Source organism: Dipodomys spectabilis, unplaced genomic scaffold (genome assembly GCF_019054845.1).
Source record: "Dipodomys spectabilis isolate Male_0828 unplaced genomic scaffold, ASM1905484v1 ptg000302l, whole genome shotgun sequence".
Taxonomy (NCBI): Eukaryota; Metazoa; Chordata; class Mammalia; order Rodentia; family Heteromyidae; genus Dipodomys; species Dipodomys spectabilis.
The window spans coordinates 469,545-491,198 of NW_024870979.1; the positions used below are offsets into that span (position 1 = coordinate 469,545).

Below are 21,654 nucleotides of genomic sequence, written 5' to 3' on the forward strand. Positions count from 1 at the left end.
ATGGATAGACAGGCATATTGTTTGAAACAGTGATGTCAAAAATAGCAAGACAGCTGGGCACTGGTAGCCCATGGCTGTAATCCTAACTACTCAGGAGGCTGAGATCTAAGGATCAAGATTCAAAGCCAGTCCAGGCAGGAAAGTCTGTGAGACTCTAATTAATCACCAGAAAACCGGAGATGTGTGGAGATGTGTCCCCAAGTGGTACAGAGCTAGCCTTGAACATAAGAGCTTAGGGACAGCACCTAGGCCCCAAGTTCAAGCCCCAGGACTGACAAAAAATGCAATAGTAGTAATGCAATAAAAATAATACAATAAAAATAGTAATAATACTGAAGCTCAATCCCACCTCCACCACCCTGGAAAAGAAGGTCCTGCGACCAGCTGTTTCTTCCCTGGCACCCAGGTCCCAGTGCTGCACACTGGGGTCATGTGAATGCAGTACAGTCCTTCCTAGGACAGGCTGCAATCCTTCTGCAGCCTGCATTGACTATAGTCACTACATTCATAATTCCTGAAAATCACCAAGGAACATTATGACCTACACTTTGTGTATTAGTGTATCTGGACAGAACTTCCCCCGCCTCTACAAAATAATGTGCTCAAACCATCCTTGCCATTCAAGGTGTACTTGGTTTGATATAATGTCCTACAGAAAGTGAATTCGAGCATCCTGAAATCTTACACAGTGCAGCAGTGGTCCCTGTCAGCAGCTTTCAAGTCATAAATTATTTCTGCCTGTACTGGGTTTGAACTCAGGGCCTTACACTTACTAGGAATGTGCTTCTCTACCATTGAGCTATGCCTTCAGCCCTCTTTTATGTTGGTTATTTTTGAGATAGGGTTCTTGCTTCCTCTCTGGGCACATGCACAGACTACCATCTGCCTTGTTTAGGCTTCCCATAGTTGCTGGGATGGCAAGTGCACACCACAGGTGCATCCAGCTTCCCTCCACTGAGATGAAGTCTTGAAGACTATTTTGCCCAGGCTGGTGTAGATCCAGGATCCTCCCCATCTCAGCCTCTCTCTTAACTTAGTATGACTCACGTCATATATATTATCTAATCTTGTTACCTTCTTGCCTTTTCAACTTCATTTGATGAGTCAAAAAAAAGAACCAAAACAGAAAACTTACACTGAGGGGTAAGTAGCAATTGCATTTGGTCCAAAACAGAAGGCTAGCCAAAGAAGATATTCCAAGGTTCTCTTGATATCTGGAAGAAAATGAGCCCAATTTTTAAAAAGACAAAAATATTTAATAGGTATTCTGTACAACATCAGTACAAATTATAAGTCAAAAAAACACTGTAGGGTTTTTTATTAACACTAGTCTCCCAATAAGTAATCTTTTTAACTCCCTAATAAAATGTTTTTATTATAAAATTAATGCTTTAATACATTACTTATGCAAAGTCAAGAAGAACTTAAGTGTCTTGAACTTCAGCCACTTTAAACTTTTACAAGAACTGGATGAACATATTTCCTGCATACTGCAATCACTAGAACAATTTTAATAGGTTTGAGAAAATTACACGGTGAAAGCAACTATACCATGTGTCAGAGAGACAGTAGTGAATTGCATCATGTTTAGTCAATAAGATGACCCAAACTAAAAGAGAATGAAATCCCCTGGGGAGCTGCTACTCACGGTCAAGATAATTCAGTCACCTGCTAGCTTGGGAAGCCTTCCAACTGGTAAGCATTCATTTATAAACTAGATAAGGATATTCTAAATGTTTACTTTTAAGAGAAACTTGTGTGTGAAAATTATACTACCAACTCAAATTCAGTCTATGCTGCTCATTACACTTTAACACACATGATCAAATCAAACACTACTACTTCAATTCTCAATCTTAAAGCACTTTTAATTTTTTTTGGGGGGGTGCTGGTACTGAACAGTGGTATTAAACAGTGCTTGCTTGCTCATGGATGGTGCTCTATCACTTGAACCATGTCTATTCTTGGCTTTTTTGCTGGTTATTTTGAAGATGGGGTACTGTATACTTCTCTCTCCATGCTAAGATTTGGACCACAATCTGTAGATCAGCCTCCTGAGTCGCTAGGATTCAGGCGGGAGACACTGTCACCTGGCATTACTCATCATTTTTTTCTTTTTCTTTTTGGTTGGTGGTAGGACTTGAACTCAGGGCCTGGGCACTGTACCTGAGCTCTTTCACCCAAGGATAGCATTCTACCATTTAAGCCACAGTGCCACTTCCAGTTTTCTAGTGGTTAATTGGAGATTAGAGTCTCATGGACTATCCTACCCTGGCTGGCTTTGAACCATGATCCTCAGCTCTCAGCCTCCCGAGTAGCTAGGATTACAGGCGTGAGCCACTGGCGCCATCCCTTTTCTTGTGATAGTCCTATTCAAGTGAACACAACTCTGGATGTTAGTATTCACTCAGATTCTCCAGTTGCTTGTCACTTGTTGTTTGTTGTAAAACGAAGAGGCCTCCTGCTGGCATCACAAGCAACCTTTGTGGAATTGACTTCTGCTCTTCTGAACCCTTCTACTTCAGGTACCTCTTTGTGAGAAAGTGGGTATAGAGAAGGAGCATCTGTAAAGAACTCAATTCCATTCTTCATTGTACCTATTAGAGCTCATGGACATCTTGGCCAATCATTTCACTTCTCCAAGCAATCCACCTTTTTTAAACTTTTTTTAACCTCTGCAACAACATAATCCTTTCACATAGGCAAGTATTACAGAAGAAGAACTGAGCATCTCAACACCCTCTTTTGTCTGATCACCTATTTATGGACATCTAGAGGCCTGCTGTGCATGCCCGGGGAAGAGGACCCACTGTCAGCATCTCCTTCAGGATTCTCCCCCTCGCTGAGGGACACATGGTACATCCCTGTATGTGAAAGATGGCTAAATTCAGCCATCTTTAGTTGGTGATCTTCCTTCTCCCTTCTTTCTCTCCCTCTTATGGGGTATATAAAATGCCTATGAAGTTGTATGGCAGAAACAAAATGGTGGACACAAACTGGATTATCCTTAGGTAGACACACACCGCAGCTCAAGAAGATCACAACATAGGTACAGCCGCCATGAGTCCAAACCAAGTGGAAGCTATGGCTCCCAGAGGATGCACACACGATCAGGTTACTGAGTGTACAGGCATCCCTCGCTGGGAGGTGCCACAGAAACTCAAGGCCCTTACAGAAAACAGCATGGTGTTCATATGTCATCCGTGCATGGATCTTACTGCACACTTTCGATCATTGTTTGAAATACCTCGTTGTATAAATGCTGTACAAATAGTTACTTTGCTGTAATGCTTAGGGAATAATTACAAGAGAAGAGTCTGTCCGTGTTGGGTGTTTCTGATCTGTGACTGGTGGGCGCTGTGGCAGAGGGGCTGCCTGCACAAACACAGGGTTCTGGGGAATCCTGGGCTAGTCTTTGGGGTGACCTAGCTGCAGTTTCCAACCCTGGATGTTTTTAAACCTGCTCTAAAGTGGGCCAGACAGTTCTTCATAGTACCAACGACCATGATCAGCACCCTCCGTGCACCACCTTTAGGCAGGCTGCCAAGGCGTCACCCCAAATCTGCAAACACAAAACAGCAACATCAAAAAGCCCATACATAAATCGAACTACCATTTAAAATTCAACAGCACAGAACTTTCTGGGTCTTATCTAGATTTCCTTGCCTTAAAATCCATACCCTGAACCTTGAAGTCTTCCTTTTACCCTGAGAGCAGACCTTAAAGTGCACACGTCCTACATAAGACGTTTCTGGTGGCTGAACTGTGACGTTATTGAATAAGAGACACAACTTTTGTAAAGTACACATGAGTGGGCGATGCGCAGTGTGGTGTCCAGTGTGTTCGGCAGGCGTGTCTTAGGCCCGGTCTGCTGCGTGGGTGCTGCGTCATGTTTTTGCCAGGGGGTCGAACACCTGCAGCGTGGTCCTCTTGTCTTTGTTACTGATGGTCGCCCAGTGGCGGAAGTTTTTTTCCTCAAGGTCTAGCGACAGATCCTGGGTCCCGACACATGCAGGGTCCCTGTGTGATCTCTCAGGGCTCCTGGCTTCTGAGGCCAGAGGGTCAGAGCTCTGGGAAAGCCACTCGTTATTCAATAGTTTAGGGTGGTGGAGAAGGTTCCAGAAGGGATCCTGATACTCATCAAGAAGAGAGGCTGCGTCTGGCTTTGGGTCTCTGGGGCCATCAGTGTGGGGGCTTGTGGCAGACGAAGGGTCAAGAAAACCCACTTGTGTGCAGAGAGGGCTGGCGTCCGGCTGGAGTCCGGGTGGGCAGCTGCCCGCCCCGCCCGGGTGGCACGTGAGGCCCTGGAGAAGTTGGCTGCTGCTCTTCAGGACCTGCAGGTGGAAGGCTGCGGGTGCAGACTTCTTTCTCCGCGGGGGCACCCTGGGCACCGCGACGGACGGCGGCTGGGTTGCTCCTGCCGCCGGGACCTCCTCCGGTGCTGGCGGTCCACTGCTGGGCCTCCGCTCGATGCCTTTCCCGGGCTGAAATGTTCTCGGTTTGGGAACAGGTGGAACTCGAGGGAGTGCTGACGGAGGAGGGGGTTCAAGACTTGTGTCTGGGGGACCAACTGTAAAGTGGACAGGCAGCTGCTCAAACTGTTCTTCTGGTGACAGGAGCTGAGAAAAGGCAAGACAAGAGTGTAATAAGAAGCCAGCCTGGGGCAGAGGAGACACAGAACGCTCAGTGGTCAGCAGGAGACAGAAGGAGAGACTGCGCTGGCATCCTGGCCGTATTGGGATGGGAGAATGTCTGGGATGCCAGAAATGTGACCAGGTATGAGAAAGCGTGGCAGAAACACACCATCCAGGTCAGCCCAACACGTCCAAGGAAACGTGTGTGGGGATTTTAAAACCAGGGCCGCTGTGAGAATTCTGAGACAAAGTTGTCTGTGCCACAGGAAACGGTCGTGGTCTTCCCTCACTCCAAGGAAACCCCTCCAAAGCCGCCTTCTCCCCTGGATGCTCTCCCCTGCAACCTTTTCCATTTTGATACAGAAGAGGGAGGAATGTTCCACAGGGACTTCACTTCCTAGGTTTTTCTCAGGGCCTGGGCGCTGTCCCTGAGTGTTTTGCTCAAGGCTAGCGCTCTGCCACCTGTGCCTCCACTCACTTGCAGCTTTTTGGTGGTTAACTGAAGATAAGTGTCTCATGAACTTTCCTGCTTGGGTTGGCTTTGAACCTCCATCCTCAGATCTTACCTTCTTGAGCAGGTACAATTTACAGGCATGAGCTACAGGTGCCCAGTACTTTCTAGGTTTTGACTTGTTACACAACATGAAATGAAACTTTTTGTTGTTGTTGTTGTTGGTCGTGGGGCTTCAACTGTGGGCCTGAGCCCTGTCCCTGAGCTCTTCAGCTCAAGGAGAGCGATCTACCATTTGAGCCACAGCACCACTTCCAGTTTTCTGGTGGTTAACTGGAGGTAAAGTCTCACAAACTTTCCTTCCCTGGGCTGGCTTTGAACTGCAATCCTTAGATCTCACCCTCCTGAGTAGCTAGAATTATAGGCATGAGCCACCGACGCCTGGTGAAATGAAGCTTTTTTTGTAAGGAAGTGGCTACCGGAGTTAAGCATTGGCTGTCCGGTGCTTCCTTTGGTTCTTTGGAGACCAAACTAGAAGTTTAAGCCCTTCTCCATAGTAACTCCTGAACAGCTGCTTGGGAAAATGAATCCACTTTGGCTCCTGGCTTTTAAAAGCAAACACAAAGCAAATGCATGGAGAGGAAGAAGGAAATGGTTGATCTGGCAAGAAAGCATGGAAAATGGACAGACAACAATGCACCGGCACGGACAGAAACACAACGAGGAAGAGATGAAGCATGCTCAGTGGAGGGGGCCGGGCATAGCCACGCTCACGCAGGGCTGGCAGAGGCGGCAGTCACTCTGGTGCTCAGGCAGGGTTTACCAGGTGCCCGTTCCTAGAACTGAGATCAAACGGCAGTTCCGGATGTGTCTATAGGTGCCAGTCTCTGGGCAGCTACTGTCTTTACAAACTCATGTCTTTGAAGCAGTAAGCAAGGCTGAGAAGCTTGGGAGCGAGAGCAAAACACAATCTGCAAGAAAAGTGGCGAGAAGAACTGTGGGGCCTCCAGGAGGCCTTGCTGCATGGGAGAGAGGAAGACGGCTCGTCTAGACACCAGGCCGTGTTTCCTAAGCACATACAATCTGCACATGTGAAGCCATGTGCACGCAGCACACATGAACGCCAGCAAGGGACCCCCAGGGGGAAAAGCACCCCACTGTGGTTCTGTGTGAGGGCTCATCACAGTCAGGGGACACGATCCCTTTAGGGCGATTCTTGTCCTGCTCAGCAGAGCTGAGACCCAGCCGGGAGATAAGGAAAAAGTGGTTGTTAAAACATTTTCCTCAAGGTCTAGGCTGGGGCTAGGACCATGGGATGTTGAATGGAGAAACCAAATCCGACTAGATGGCTCAGTCCGAGACGTCACTGAATCTAGTGAGTCATTCGAGCAGCTTGCCCTGCTCTGCTGTCTCTTACCTTCCCCGTCCTCCTCAAGGTTGGCTTCTTGATGACCGGAACCTTGGGTGCGGGCCGGCGAGGTAGGATCAGGAGCCCCTGGGAAGTGTCCAGTTTGGTGCTCCCGGGGGTGCGATCTGGTTTGGGGGATCCTTGGTCCCGCAGGGCTATGGCATTGAGGGATGAATTGGGCATTTCTGTGGTACCTGAAATAGAGAATTTCAGGGTTCACATGTGTTCATGGCAATTAAGGTTTCATAAGTCTGTCCATGATGGAGTCTTTTTAGGTCTATGTAATATACCATTGGATGGATGCACTGAATTTTGTTTATCCATTTATCAGTTGATGGGCAGAAGGGCTATTTCAATCACACTTTTAGTCCTATTGTTAATGAAATTTAAAAACTAACTCTGCTGTATGATCCTACAGTTTCTCAACCTCCTAACCCAAGTAGGTTAAGTACACTGAAGAAAAGCAAATTAGGCGATTATAAATGCATATGCCCTTTTCAGGAGCATAATTCTCTCCTTTCCAAAAGAGATTCTTCTGGGGCTGGGAAGGTGGCTCAGTGGTAGAGTGTTTGCCTTGCATGCCTGAGGCCCTGGGTTCGATTCCTCAGCACCACATAAGCAAAAAGAAAAAAGCCGGAAGTGGCGCTGTGGCTCAAGTGGTAGAGCGCTAGCCTTGAGCTGAAGAGCTGAGGGACAGCGCCCAGGCCCAGAGTTCAGGCCTCACGACCGGACCCCCCCAAAAAAAACAAAAACAAAAACAAAAGAGATTCTTCTGGAATAAAACCAACAAATGATAGTTACCAGAGACTGTGTGAAGGAGGGAGCTTCCTGCTAAAGCATGGCATGGTTAAGTGGAGAAACAGCAGTTTCTCCAGTGGTCCTGCTCTGACATATAGAATTTATCTACACTCATCAGAGTAGGAGGTAGATTTTGTGTCTGAAGTGCAGACTACATCTGTTGGCAGCTTCTTCTACTTTATTACTATTTGTAGTACTAGATTTTGAATTCAGGTTCTTTCTCTTGAATGCAAGGTAGGCAGTAGTTCTACTCCTGGAATTATGGTCCCAGCCATTTTTGTGTCAGTTAATTTTTGAGTTGGTGCTCATATTTGCACCTGGGCTAACTTGGACCTGGATCTTCCTATTTCTGCTTCCCAAATAGCTAGGATGGTAGGTATTCACCATCATGTCCAGATTCTATTAGATGACATAGGGTCCTGAAAATGGTCTGGTTTTGTTTTCTTTTTTGCCTAGGGTGGCATCAAACTGTGATCCTTCTGATCTCGGCCTCCCAAGTAGCTAGGATGTAAGGGTGAGCCACAATGCCTAGTCCACAAATATACTTTCCACAAAGACAAATGAATTCATGCATGTACTGGTCACCTTTAAAAAAATCATTGTTTGTATCTCCCTTAAATACCGCTTAATAATCTTGCAATTATTTTTATAAAATGTACTGAATTTTGAATACATAATTTAAATGGAGAATAGATGGAAGTAAGTAAATAAAATATTGCTAAAGGATACTTCTATGTAATGGTATTCTCCCCACCAAAAAAAAAAAAAAAAGCTCTTTTCTTTTTGTGGCTGCCTCAGTGGGAGAAGAGATGAGAAGGAAGTGGGCGTTCCACTCCTCGTGGGCCAGGAGACCTACCTCCACCGGCTTCCAGGAGACACCGGATCGCTGCCTCTGCCTCCTGAGCATTGGTGGTTTTGATCTGCTTGACGTTGTAAGGCTTACTTATTCCAGTCCTAGCTTTGGGCTTGAGGACAGAATAGGGAAGAGAAGCATATGAACTTGAGTGGGCGTCAGGCCTAAACTGCGCATGCTCCGCCGGTCTGTGCAGGTGGTAGGTAGCCTGTACATGGGCGTGAGCCATGCAGAGCTCCATCAGACGGCGATTTGAAAATAGAAACCACTCCCTGCCATCAATTGCTCCGTAGGATGGAAACACATTTCAAGAAGAAAAGCACTAATGGTCAGAGCTAATGGTCTTTGCCAGTCATGAGGGCAAACAATCTTTCATCTTTTCAATAACCAGATAAAAGAGCGGAGGAGGCCACATCTTCATGGCCTTCCTGAGTACACCATCTTCCAGGTACACAGCTTCCTAAAAGTGTGTTTTCTCCTGGCCACCAGAGGCCTGCCCTCATCATAGACGCACTGGCATCTGGTTCACCCCTACACCCGCCGTGACCCAACGTACCTGCCCAGCCCAGCTCTCCAGGTGGTGGACATCATCCCAGACAGCTTCAACTCCTTCACCTCCACCTGTCACCTACCCTTCCACGAGAGGTAGAGGGTCCAAGACCCTCCCTCTGCCACCCCCTCTGACCTGATCTTCTTAGTGTGGCCTCCTGCCGCACTGCTCTAACTCATTACCCAGGTCCTGTGGGCCTCTCTTTAGCCATTTCGACTAGAATGGCCAAAGCAATCTCAATTTCTCCTTTTTTCCCTTCTACCAACCAATGTTCTATAGACCAAAAGCAAAGGCAAGATTCATGAGACACAGGAGGGACTGGAAATGTGTGCCTCATACACACACACACATGCATGCATGTTACAGCCTACAAAGGAGTAAAGGAGTTGTAACAAGTTAAGGAGATGGGCAGGGAGAAGACTCAAGCCATGGACTGCACCACTGTTGAAAAGACAAATCCTATGGGCCTAGGGACAGTCCACTGAGTTTGAGAGCCTGAGCACTTTGCTGGAAGCAGGATGCTAAAATGGAAGAACTCACTGGTTGCTGAGGTGCTCCGGGCAGAAGTTTAGCTGTCTGCAAGATGGAATACTGCCCGTGGGTGCCGGAGGAGATGGATGCATCAGAGGCTGACTTTTTCACCATTAAACCAGCTGTAAAAAAAAAAAAAAAAAAAAAAAGAACAAAGGCAGAAAGTCAGCCTGAGAGTTGGCTCAAGTTGCCAGCTACCTGGAAGAAGGCCAGAGGAGGGACAGTGAGGTGTGCGTGCTCACGTGGTACCCATGGCACTGACCCACGGGTCAGGGCTACGGGAACCTCCAAAGTTTCCACTGGGAGGCTGAGGCTGGGGTGTGCAGAGGTAAAGCCCTTGCGTGGCATGCAGGTGGTCCTGGTTTAGTCTCCAGAGCTGACACTGCCGCCTTCCCCCAGATTTTGCCTTTAGATTCTCTAAAGCTTGACCTATTATGCAGCTTCTCTGAAGAAGCAAGGTTTGAATGTCATTTTAAATCTAATACCATGGAGAATTCTAATCTGCCTTAAAATTTTTGATTTTTAAGTGGTTAAAACATACAACTATTATTAGAACCAAGTTTTCAAATACCTGAAGTCCTATAAATCAGAGAAATCAACTATGCTGACAGTCTGCAACAAGTTGCATTTTAAAATATTTTATGACACAGAAAATAAGACACATTTAGTAAAGACAAACAACCAAACAAAACGAATACCAATTTTGTTTGAAACAATTTTTTTAAATTTTGTATAGATATACATATACATAACTGGAAAAGGGAGAAGCCTTCTTGTTAACTATTATTAACAGGTAGTCATGTAAATTTAAATTTAAATGTTTATAGTTCTCTATAAACTTCTGTAAGAAACCCATGATTTATACATTTTCTTTTTAAAACTTTAATTTACTTCTGAAAGAGTCTTGCTTAGCCCCAAACTCAATCCTCCAGCTTCTACTTCCCAAGTATGGAGAAGGCATGTGCCACGGTGTCTGGCTTGCGAATTTTATTTTTGTGTTATTTTCAGTTATTATGTCTTATTTTGCTTTTTTGAGTATGACCTACAAAAAGCAAAAAATCGGCTTTGAGAGTTCTGCATTTCTGGTGTGCCAGGGATTATTGTGACAGAAATGATCCTGAACTCAATTCTGAAAGAAACAGCTTCAGAAAGTTCATGTCTGGCTGTCATGGTTTTGGAGGAAGAAGTGCATAGATCAAAAGCATGTCACACTTTACTTTGAGATTAGTAAGGCAAGCTTGGTGGGAAAAGCATTCTCTGAAGAGCCAGAAGAAAACCATTATCCTGTGGGACTCAGGCAGGGTTTATTCCAACCTTCAGGCATGCCAGGGACAGCAGGACAGGAGGCCGAGGTCGTGCCTAGAGGCATGCACGTTAGAGATGTAGGTGTCAGACCCCTACTGAGCAGACGGAGGCCTGCGCAGCCAGCGAGGAAGCAAGCATCCAGTGCTGAAAAGCTAGAGAGTTCCCTCACAGTACTGCAAAACTCTTTCCACTCTACTTTTCCTTTTATATTTTGCTATGTACCCCAGACTGGCCTTGAGCTTCTGATCTTCCTGCCTCTGCCTCTAGAGGTATTACAGATGTACGCCACCATGCCCAGCTCAATTTTCCACTCTAAAGGTTGCAGACTGAAAAGTGGAGGAAGCGAAGGCAGAGCTATACGATACACAGAGCTCCCCAAAGGTCTCACTTCATGTGCCAGGAGAAACCCAATGACTTCTGTGACCAGATGTGCCCTGGATTTAGACCAAGAGAGTCCAAGGTGGGGAAAGGCATGGGGGTGACTCAGCGGTGGGAAGTGGGTTTAGAGTCATGTTTTCAGCAGCTGGAGGTGTGCGGTTATTCCCAGCAGGCATGGTGGCAAGCCCAAAGCAAGCGAAGTCTTACTTGGAGGGGGGGGTCTCTGCGGTGGGTGAGGTGGCCGGGACCTATTGGGGACCGACAGAGACCTGCTTGTAGAACGGTGGCAGAAATCCCCCATGGCTTCCAGCTCCTGCTTTAGCTCCGCCAGGTCAGCGTCGTCTGGAGGACACGGCAGGGGTGAGAAACATGGTGTTTTCCAAACGGGACGGTTAGTCAGGGCGCTGACCAGAGTGGGTAGATGGCTAGGGAGCCACTCAGGACCCCGCCGCTCTCCACCGGAGCAGAGGACACCCAGTGTCTGCTCGGAACAGTCACTGAGCCGTGGACACGGTGTGTTTGCCAGCCTTGAGAGAGACTGCCATCCTTGAATACAGAGTAGGTGTTTCCTTCTGGTCTAATCAGCCAGAGCCCACACAAAGCAGAGGAGACAGTGGGAAACCGGCACCCCTAGAGATTCTCCAACCTCAGGGAAGACATGGTGTCTGTTCACTACTCTAAAACATGACCCCCATGTTAGAAACAGGAGATGCTCCCTTCCCTGCCATCCTGAAATTCTAAACACATCAAGCCTCTGCCAGCCCCTTCCCACGGCCCGCCTCAGGGACTGGTCCCGTACAGCCCCCGGGGGCCAAGGAGGAGCTGCTCGTGTGAGGACGCAGACACCCGGGACACGTCCGATCTCCCCCGGGACCTGGCACAGCCCTTCTCACGTAATCTTGGCTCAGACCTCCCATGCCCAACTCCGGCAGCTCAGCCCACATCTGCAGACACCCCGCAGCCCGAGGGGCCCTCTGGATGCCCACGTCTACCCATTTCTTCATTCAGATAAGCACTCGCACTTCGCCTGCTCTGGCTTCCAGAGGCCGCCTGGAAGATGGTCACCCCTGCAGAAAAGGCCGCCTTCTTCTCTGAAGTGCACATGCCGCCTTCTGCTGCTTCCAGACCAAGGCCGGAGCCGCTGCCACAAGCTGCACAGACCCCTCCACACGCTGACTAAGGCCACGACCGCAGACCTGCACGGAACCCTCCACACACTGACTAAGGCCACAACTGCAGACCTGATTAGGAGCTTCACGAAATGCCGCATTTCCAAGGTATCACCTCACCCCTGCCAGATCCAAATCTCTGTAATGGGCTCAGCCACCTGTAAGGTCCACTACTCCTGATGGCTCGAGAGAGACAAGCTACTGGTCCGTCTGATTGGCCCAAGGGACATGGTATCGTGGTGTCTGTCCTAGCCAGGCATCCTTCTCCCTGGAAGCACCTTCAGGCCCATTTAGCCTGTTCTCTGCTCCCAGCCCCAGCTCCAGTGTTCTGACACACAGCTAAGCTCCTGCACCTCCTGAAAAAGCTGCCCTCCACTGGGGACACAATAATCCTCAAGGGGAGGCACTTTGGGCATTTTAGGATGGAACACTGTCAGCATGTGTGTGATGCTCAAATACAAACTGCCTTCCCTCCAGCCATGAAGTATTCATGAGTTTTGTTTTTTGTTGTATAGGGGGAAGGAGGCTTAAACTCAAACTGAGTGCTATCCCTTGGCTTTTTCATTCAAGGCTGATGCTTTCACTTGAGCCACACTTCTACTTCTGGCTTTTTGCTGGGTAATTGAAGCTGAGTCTCACGGACTTTCCTGCCTGGGCTAGCTTTGGACCTCAATCATCAGCTCTCCGTCTCTTGCACAGTCATGATTACAGGAGTGAGCCGCCAACACCTGGTTCTCAAAAGTTTTAAAACTTATCTGAACAGTCATTATAGTCAATGTACATCATATAAAAGTTGAACTATGTAACTTGAAGGGATGGACAGGACTGGAGAAGATAGAGGTGAATGGTGGAAGGGTGACACTGTCTAGATGACGTGTTGAATTGAAATCCCTTTGTACAACTACTTAAAATAAAACTTAAAAAGAACGTTAAATTTATCTGAAAGAATCACTATCATTTGGTTCAGGGATATATAACTATATATACATATATGTACACACATATACAAAACCATATAAAGATGTATACATATGTATCTATACCTATGTCTATCTATATATACAAACAAAAACATCTATCTGTCTGTCTGTCTGTCTGTCTGTCTATCTGTCTGTCTATCTGTCTATCTATGTATGTATAGGGCCTGAGCATTGTCCCTGACTTTTTTCCTCTTAAGGCTAGTGCTCTACCACTTTGAGTCATAGCACCACTTCTGGTTTTCTAATGGTAAATTAGAGATAAGGGTCTCACCGACTTTCTTCTCAGGCTGGCTGCGAACTTCAATCTCAGATCTCAGCCTCCTGAGTAGCTAGGATTACAGGCGTGAGCCACTGGTGCATGGCATATATTTCAGTCCACATGACCATTTAGTTCCTCTTAATTCTAAACTGACATTATGGGGACTGGGAAGGTAGTTCAGTGGTAGAGTGCTTGCCTGGTACGCATAAGGCCCTGGGTTCGATTCCTCAGCACCACATAAAAAACAGAAAAGTCCAGAAGTGGTGCTGTGGCTCAAGTGGTAGAATGCTAGCCTTGAGCTGAAGAGCTTAGGGACAGAGCCCAGGCCCAGAGTTCAAGCACCACAACTGACAAAAAATAAAATAAATGAAATAAAATTATATTATGCTACTGTATGACTGTATCAAATATAATAATATAATCCAGACATAGATATTGATTATATTTCTTAAGGGGTTGAATCAGAAAAATGTTTCCATTGGTTATGAGCCTTGAACTCAGGACCTGGACCCTGTCTTTGAACTTTTTTGCTCAAGGTTAGTGCCCTACCACTCCACCTCTGACTTCCTTGGTGGTTAATTGTAGATAAGAATCTCATGGACTTTCCTGCCTAGGTAGGCTTCAAATGCCGATCCTCAGATCTCAGCCTCCTGAGTAGCTAGGATTATAGGTATGAACCAAAAGCACTTGGCCAGAAAAAAAAAATTTTTTTTTGAGGGTGGGGAAAGTCACAAATGTAAAACCAGTGGAGAACTGTGGCTACTTTCATACACAAAGGAAACATGATGATGTGAAATCTGGTGTGTTCCAAGTGTACAAGTTGTAAGAGATGAAAACCTAGGAAATCAGAGGGTGGAGGTTAGATTCCTCCCCAGAGCCCAGTTCTACCCTCCCATGCCCCCAGGCTGGACTGGCCCTGAGACCCACCCCTCCTGAGAAAAGGAGGGCTGAGCTACCTTTGTACGTTGGATGTTGCTTCTTCTTCCTCAGCGCAGGTGACTTGCTGACAGGCGCCACGGAGCCATGGTTATCCGGGGGCTCGTCACTGCCCAGCTCACTGTCTGAGACCACAGGCTGCCGGAGCTCATCCACCAAATAGTCGTCGTCATCTTCTAGGACATCCCCTAGGAAGCAGAATAATCACGGTTTGGGGGAAAATACTTCATTTGGACGCAGCAGCCCAGCCTTTCATCCAAGAGGCCTGCCTGGGCTGGCGCTGGCTAGTTCTGATCAGATTGGGAGGCACAGAAGGGGAGTACACATCCCTGTGGAGCACGTGTGAGGCATCCCAGGAGAGACTACATCAGGAGGAGACGGTCCCTGAATGTGGACGGCTCACCTCATAGGCTAGGAGAGCAAACGGAATAAAGGGGGGAAAGGAGATAGCCCAAAGGGCCAGCATGGCAGTGTTCTGTCTGGTTCCTGTCTGCCATGGGGCGAGTGACTTCTGTCACGTGTCCCACCACCAGGATGCTCTGCCTCACAGGCGCCCAGTGTTAAAGCAGCCAAGGACAACGGAGTGCAGGCTCTGGAACAATTCTTCCGTGGTTGATGGAGGCATTTGGTCACGGGGAAGCAAAAGCAACAAACATAAGGATGCTGGAAGCCATCTCCCAGGAGCCATGTGAGCCTTGTCTCTGGGGACAGTCCCCACCTCCACCCATGTCTGCAGCCCGGACAGCCTCAGAGCCGCCATTAATGCCAGCCCATACAGCGCTCCACTCCCCCCCCCCCATCTCCCCACGCAGGAACACACCCACCACAGATGTACCAGCCATACTGCAGTGTCCTAACCTTTGTGGGGTGGGGTTTGAGGAAGGATCTTGGAAGTCACCTGCCTGTTGCTGAAGGAACAGCTTACCTGCCTCTCCCTCTCCCTGCGGGTCACTAACCTTCTAACTCATAGTCCAAGCTGGTGAAATCAAAGTTTTCCTCCAGCAAACAGGAGTTGGCGGTGGGGGACACAGCGGCCATGCTGTCCCGTTTCCGAGTGAGCTCCTCTCGCAAGCCTTTTAGCCAGTCCTTGGTCTTCGGCCGAATCTTCACCACTCTGCCTTTCACCTGGGAGGACGGACAGCAAGAGCGGCGAACAAGAGTCACTACAGCTTCCTTTGGTCACATGAGGTGCCAAGGCCAATCAATCTCTGCCTCTTGCCAAGAAAAGCCCAGATTGAGACCCAGACATGTTCAGCATGGCTCTCCTATACATTTAGGGTAAATAGACGCTGAGCTACCATCACCAGCTTTTCATTCCATGAGAATTTAAAACCAAGATTTTGTCAGAATGGAACTACCTAGGAGATGCATGCTCTAAAACTCAGGAGCTCAGGGGAAGGACGGAAAGGCTTCCGCATTAGGCACGTACAACGATGTGCCAGGAACTTAGCGGGAGCCACACGCCAGGCCCCTGCAACAGTTCCAAGATACCTGAGACCCAGCTGAAGGATCCCAGGTCCTCCCCCATGTAGTGGCTATACACAGACATCTTGGAGGGTAACCAGGCCCAGAGGGGAAGAGAAGACAGGGCCACATAAATGTGGAAGTCAGTCAGCCCTCCTCCACCGGTGAACACGCTTCACTTACCTTCATACCATCCACGTCCAGAACACTGAGAGCTGAGTGGCTGTCGGCAAAGGTCACAAGCATCTGCCCTTGGTTGATTCTGGAATATAGGGGATTGGCGGAATCAGCGCCAGAGCAAGGACTGGGCGGGGTGCTCATGGGTCCCCACATCCGAGAGATGGAGGTTACCTGACCAGAACGATCGTCCCGTAACTCCCCAAGGTCTGCATGAGCTCAGTGCGCAGGTCCTCGGGAAACTCGTTTTTCTCTTCTAGGGTTGGTGACTGTAGGTTTACCACCACGGTGGCATCCAGAGGACCCTGGAAAGAGGATACTTCCTGGAAAACCCTCTCCCGGGCACCCACGTCGACTTCCTGCACTTCCACCTCCACGATGGCCAACACGGGTCTGCATCAGACAGAAAGGGAGGGAGCAGAGCACTGTTACCTCGGCCGCATCACACGCAGCCTCCACCTGCCCGGCACCACCACACTGCTGGAAGATGTCATGTCCACCTGTAAGCCTGAGCTTTAGATTCTGTCTTTCCCAAGTCTTAGTTATAGCTCTCCCCGCCCCCTGCCCCTTGGGTGCAGATACCAGAACTTCAACTCCCTTAGCTTTTTCACTCAAGGTTGGCACTCTACCACTTGAGCCACAGCTCTTCTTGTGGTTTTTGGTGTTTAATGGAGATAAAAATCTCACAGGCCAGGGGCCAGTGTAATCCTAGCTACTCAGGAGGCTGAGATCTGAGGATCGCAGTTCAAAGCCAGCCCAGGCAAGCAAGTCTGTGAAACTCTTATCTCCAATAAACCACCAGAAAACCGGAAGTGGCGTTGTAGCTCAAGTGGTAGAGCACTCACCTTGAGCTGAAGAGCTGAGGGACAGCACCCAGGCCCAGAGTTCAAGCCCCACAACTGACAAAAAAAAAAAAAATCTGTTCTTGCCTGGACAGGCTTCAAACTGTGACCCTCCTGAATAGCTAGGGTGACATGTGTGAGCCACTGGTGCCAATTCCTGCTGCTTTCACAAAGCAGAGATGCCACCCTGACCCTGACATCTCGCAGGAGTTATTTCATAGGCTGATTCCAGACACCACCTGCCTGCCGCCTGTGGTCCCTTCCATCCTGTGTTGGTGCCCAGGGCCATGCCAGCCACTCAGAGCATGAACAGCCCTGAATCCAAGATGTAAACATCCTATGGCATTTACAGCAGGGAAATGCAAATGAAATGCTTCACCGATAGGTGAATGGGCTAATTCCATGTGTCTGTTTCAGCAGTCACAAACCAGTAAGCCAGATCTATACCAACGCCACTGCAGCTCTGAAACTGAAATTCTCACACATGATGCGGTTGACTATATGGAGCAGCGACAAAATGCTAACAAGTACTAAGTAGTGCTGGATGCACAGATTTTTGCTCCTCCTCTTTCTTCTGTACTGTGTATTTTACACACACACACACACACACACACACACAGGACATAAGCTCATGAGGCTGCCTGCGGGAAGGAGGGGGCACTGCCTGACCCCGCAGGATCTTACCTGTGGTCAGACGCCTGCAGCTCCGAGCGGCCGTAGTACCTGAGGGTACCAGGAGACCATGTGTGCCTGACTTTGGTGCTGCCATCTAGATCATTGTCTAGGAGGTTGAATTCTCCAGCTGCTCACGGAACAAAATCATACATGAATGTAATTATAAATATCGGCAGAGATCTGTCACCAAGCACCTCATGGCTCAGGCTCATTTACTTTACTCTCCTGAACCTGAACCTGAACCTGGGCGTGGACTGCTTTGAGGTCTGTCGATGCCCACGGTAATAATGACCTGATGGCCTCCCTTCCCTACGGCAGGCTAAGGGTGAGCTGGGCTGTGGCTGTCCTGTCAGTTTTCTAGGTTTCCACAGAGGACCCAGCAGTAGCAGATCCCCTGTAGCCACTGCATGGAGACACGGCAGAGTCCATGAAGTCAGACTCTTCTGCCTGCCCCCCTCAGTGGCCTGGAGCCATGAAGATGTTCTCAGAGTCCTCTCAAGGAAAAGTTTCTCTTTTCTACCTGCAGATGTATCTCCTGGTTTTGAGATCTCAGCAGACATTGCTCCTACAGTGAAGAACTACCAGATTACAGAAGTTCCAAGTTTAATAAACTTCACTTCCCACTAGGTAGCAATAACCATTCAAAATACACACTGACAAAGCCAGGCACCGGTAGCTCATGCCTATAATCCTAGCTACTCAGGAGGCTGAGATCTGAGGATCAAGGTTCAAAGCCAGCCCGGGCAAGAAAGTCCGTGAAACTCTTCTCTCCAATAAAACCACCAGAGAACTGGAAGTGGCACTATAGCTTAAGTGATAGAGCACTAGCCTTGAGCTGAAGAGCTGAGGGACAGCGCTCAGGCCCAGAGTTCAAGTCCCATGGCCAAAAAAACCATATATATATATACATATATATATATGTATATGTATATGTATATATATGTATATGTATATGTATATATATATATAGAGAGAGAGAGAGAGAGAATTCACTGATTTAAAAATTCTTCCTGTAACCAATATACAAGGACACATGCACCTCCATGTTTATTGCAGCACTGTTCACAATAGCTAGGATATGGAAACAACCCAGATATTCCACCACAGATGAATGGATCCAAAAATTGTGGTATCTATACACAATAGAATATTATGCAGCCATTAGAAAGGACAAAATAATGACATTTGCAGGGAAATGGATGGAGCTAGAAGAAATCATGTTGAGCGAGGTAAGCCAAGAGCAAAGAGACAAACGGTACATGGTCTCCCTGATAAGTGGATGTTAAATCCAAAATGTTAGGTGATATGACAAAATTAACAGGACTTAAGAAACAAAGAACTTCTACTCATCTGGTCGAACCACTACTAAATAACCCCATGCTGCTGATCACATGAATGGTGTATATGTGTACACTGTTATATGTTATACACCGTGATAGACAATTTGCTCCAGGAAAGTTAGAATGTGTTTGTGACTTTAACTGAGCATTACTATCCCACAATACTGTGAAATTTGGGAAATTACGTAATCACTTAATCACAATTAAAAAAAAAAAAAACACCAGAAAACTGGAAGTGGCACTATGGCTCAAGTGGTAGAGCATGAGCCTTGAGCTGAATTGCTCAGGGACAGCTCCCAGGCCTAGAGTTCAAGCCCCATGACTGACAAAAAAAAGAGAGAGATCTTTCATGCAATTGTTTCTAACATATAAGATTATTTCTTTGTTGCTTTGTCTGTCCCTCCCCCACGGTATAACCCCTGCTTACATTGTATATGATGTTGGTATAGTTTGTGGAGGGGAAGGGAAAAACCAAATCCTTAAAACAGGGATACAGGAGGACCCATTGCAACAATGAGATGTACAAGTCATTATGTCGAAAAACCAACTTTTCAACTTTGGTTGGGGGAGCGGGAAGAGGATGGGAAGGGATGGGAAGGGGAAACAGAGGAGGAGGGTACAATGCTTGATAAGAAATGTACTCATTATCTTGCCCATGTAATTGTAACCCCCCTCTCTACAGTATTTTCACAATAAAAAAATATGTTTATAATAAAAAAAATTATGGGCTGGGAAGGTGGCTCAGTGGTAGAGCGCTTGCCTTGCATGCATGAGGCCCTGGGTTCGATTCCTCAGCACCACATAAACAGAAAAAGCCAGGGGTGGTGCTGTGGCTCAAGTGGTAGAGCGCTAGCCTTGAGCTGAAGAGCTGAGGGACAGCGCCCAGGCCCAGAGCTCAGGCCCCATGACTGGCAAAAAAAAAAAAAAAAAAAAATCCAGCAGTGGCGCTGTGGCTCAAGTGATAGAGCATTAGCCTTGAGCTGAAGAGCTGAGGGACAGCGCCCAGGCCCAGAGTTCAGGCCCACAACCGGACCCAAAAAAAAATTTTTTTTTAAATTTTTCCTGTGTCTGGTGCATGTTGAATTTGGAACTGGGTCTTTAAGTAGGTAAGAGTTTAGTTGAACAAAAATAGACTAGATCAAAGCTGGGTACTGATGGCTCATGCTTGTAATCCTAGCTAGTCAGGAGGCTGAGATCTGAGGATCACGGTTCAAAGCCAGCCTGAGCAAAGTCCACGAGACTCTTATCTCCAATAAACCACCAGAAAACCGGAAGTGGGGCTGTGGCTCAAGTGGTAGAGTACACGCCTTGAACTGAAGAGCTGAGGGACAGCGCCCAGGCCCAGAGTTCAAGACTATGTCAGGCATGTGAGTGGGCATGAGAATGGAAGAGAAGCACCCCAATACTTGCTCCTCTTTCCTCCTCCAACAATCAGCAGAGTGGGGTGGGCACACAGAGGGTGGCGTGGGTGGGGAGAGCAGCACTGGCGCATTCACGTGTCACAGTCTAGAACGCGGCCAGAGCGGGGGGGGGGGGGGGGACCCCACACAGCAGCTTCTGAAGGGCTTGGCACTAGGAGACAATTTTGGTCTTTGCACTTATCCAATGTCAGAATGTCATTCTGTGACGTGATTTACACGCAGAGCTCGGGCTGGGTGGCTGACTGCCCCTGAGACCTGGTCTGGGGTGGCCCCGTGCGCTCACCCGTTTTGTCGAAGGGTCGCTTCTTCCTCCACCACAGCACCCTGTCTGTCCAGGCCGGGGTGCGACACTTATCGCTTGTGTCATAGGCGGCAGAGCCAACGTCATACTTGTAGGTGGGTGCAAAATTAATGGCTCCTTCATGAAAGTCTTTAAAAATCTATGGGGAGGGGAAAGAAAAAAGACATAAGGTCATCTGAAGAAAAAATAAAAGGCGTATTCCCGAGTGTTGTAAAAAGTAGCACAGCCTATGTTACATTTGCAGGTATGTCTTCTACTAGGCATAACTGCCTTCCAGTTAGCAAGGAAGTGGTCACGTTCACTCCTCTGGCTGACAGACATGCCCTGCCAATGCCCGTCCCTCCTGCATTCCCCACTGCTGGCTGTCACCTCCTCCCCCAGGGGACAGAGAAGAGCTCAGCTGGGGATTCCCAGGCCCACACAGCACCTAACTCGGACCCAACAAGGCAGTGAGTACTTATAGACTGAGTCCACAGAAGCATAGAGTGGAAGCCAATTTTGCATCTGTTTAACCCTGGATCTGGCTAGGGCTGATCTGGCTATTGGTGGGAAGAAGGAAGAAAGACATTTTTCGGGAGGTCTAGTATAGTCCACACGTCCACTCTCGCCCATCTGTGCCCTAGCAGGCACTGAGAGGTGCAAAGGCAGAGCAAACCTCCAAGGATGAGCAGAGTCTTACTCGCAGAGACGCCTTAATTTCCTTCTCCCCAGATATAACTGGCCCCACTCTCAAAGGCAATGGCATTTCGATGCACCTCCCTGTCTTGGCCCAGACATCTAGGAGTCTAACAGACATTGACATAAGTAACAGTAGCCACTGGAAGAGAGGATAATCGGGGACATCTGAAGGCTGCTGGAATGATCTAGAAGCACAGATTCCATAGTTGAAACTCATGCCTAAGCCTGAGGCTCCCCTAGGAACCTGCACAGGGGCTGTGGATGGAAACCTTGGACAGTTTGGGACCAAATTATTGCCTGTGATACCTGCCCTGTCAGCGGGGTAAGCAATTTGACTTTACTTTCAGTCTTCCTTGACCATAAAATGGGTATAGAGAAACAGGTTGCATGGCTACCTTCATAAATCTATAAGTAAGCACATTGGGTGGTATGCAAGTGGTTACAAGTGAATTAAGTGAAGTATAATAGACTCTATGGAGAGCTCAAGTAGTATAATCTTTTAGA

General features: G+C 47.9%; 1 protein-coding gene across 2 annotated transcripts in view; it reads right to left on the reverse strand.

Annotated features, from left to right (window-relative positions):
* Positions 1-1,090: 1,090 nt before the first annotated feature.
* Positions 1,091-21,654, reverse strand: part of Synj2 (synaptojanin 2) — an 85,691-nt gene continuing 65,127 nt past the window's right edge. Inside the window, exons 17-28 of one of the 2 annotated variants that reach the window (XM_042702070.1) lie at positions 20,455-20,611; positions 17,420-17,537; positions 16,068-16,286; positions 15,900-15,978; positions 15,209-15,377; positions 14,273-14,440; positions 11,116-11,250; positions 9,235-9,347; positions 8,148-8,256; positions 6,503-6,687; positions 2,271-4,619; positions 1,137-1,214 (exon numbers count right to left, since the gene is read on the reverse strand). In XM_042702070.1, the coding sequence (XP_042558004.1) occupies positions 3,888-4,619; positions 6,503-6,687; positions 8,148-8,256; positions 9,235-9,347; positions 11,116-11,250; positions 14,273-14,440; positions 15,209-15,377; positions 15,900-15,978; positions 16,068-16,286; positions 17,420-17,537; positions 20,455-20,611 (2,184 nt within the window). In that variant the 3' untranslated portion in view covers positions 1,137-1,214; positions 2,271-3,887. Of the gene's footprint in view, positions 1,215-2,270; positions 4,620-6,502; positions 6,688-8,147; positions 8,257-9,234; positions 9,348-11,115; positions 11,251-14,272; positions 14,441-15,208; positions 15,378-15,899; positions 15,979-16,067; positions 16,287-17,419; positions 17,538-20,454; positions 20,612-21,654 lie in introns of both variants that reach the window. The other variant, XM_042702071.1, reaches the window with a different exon arrangement.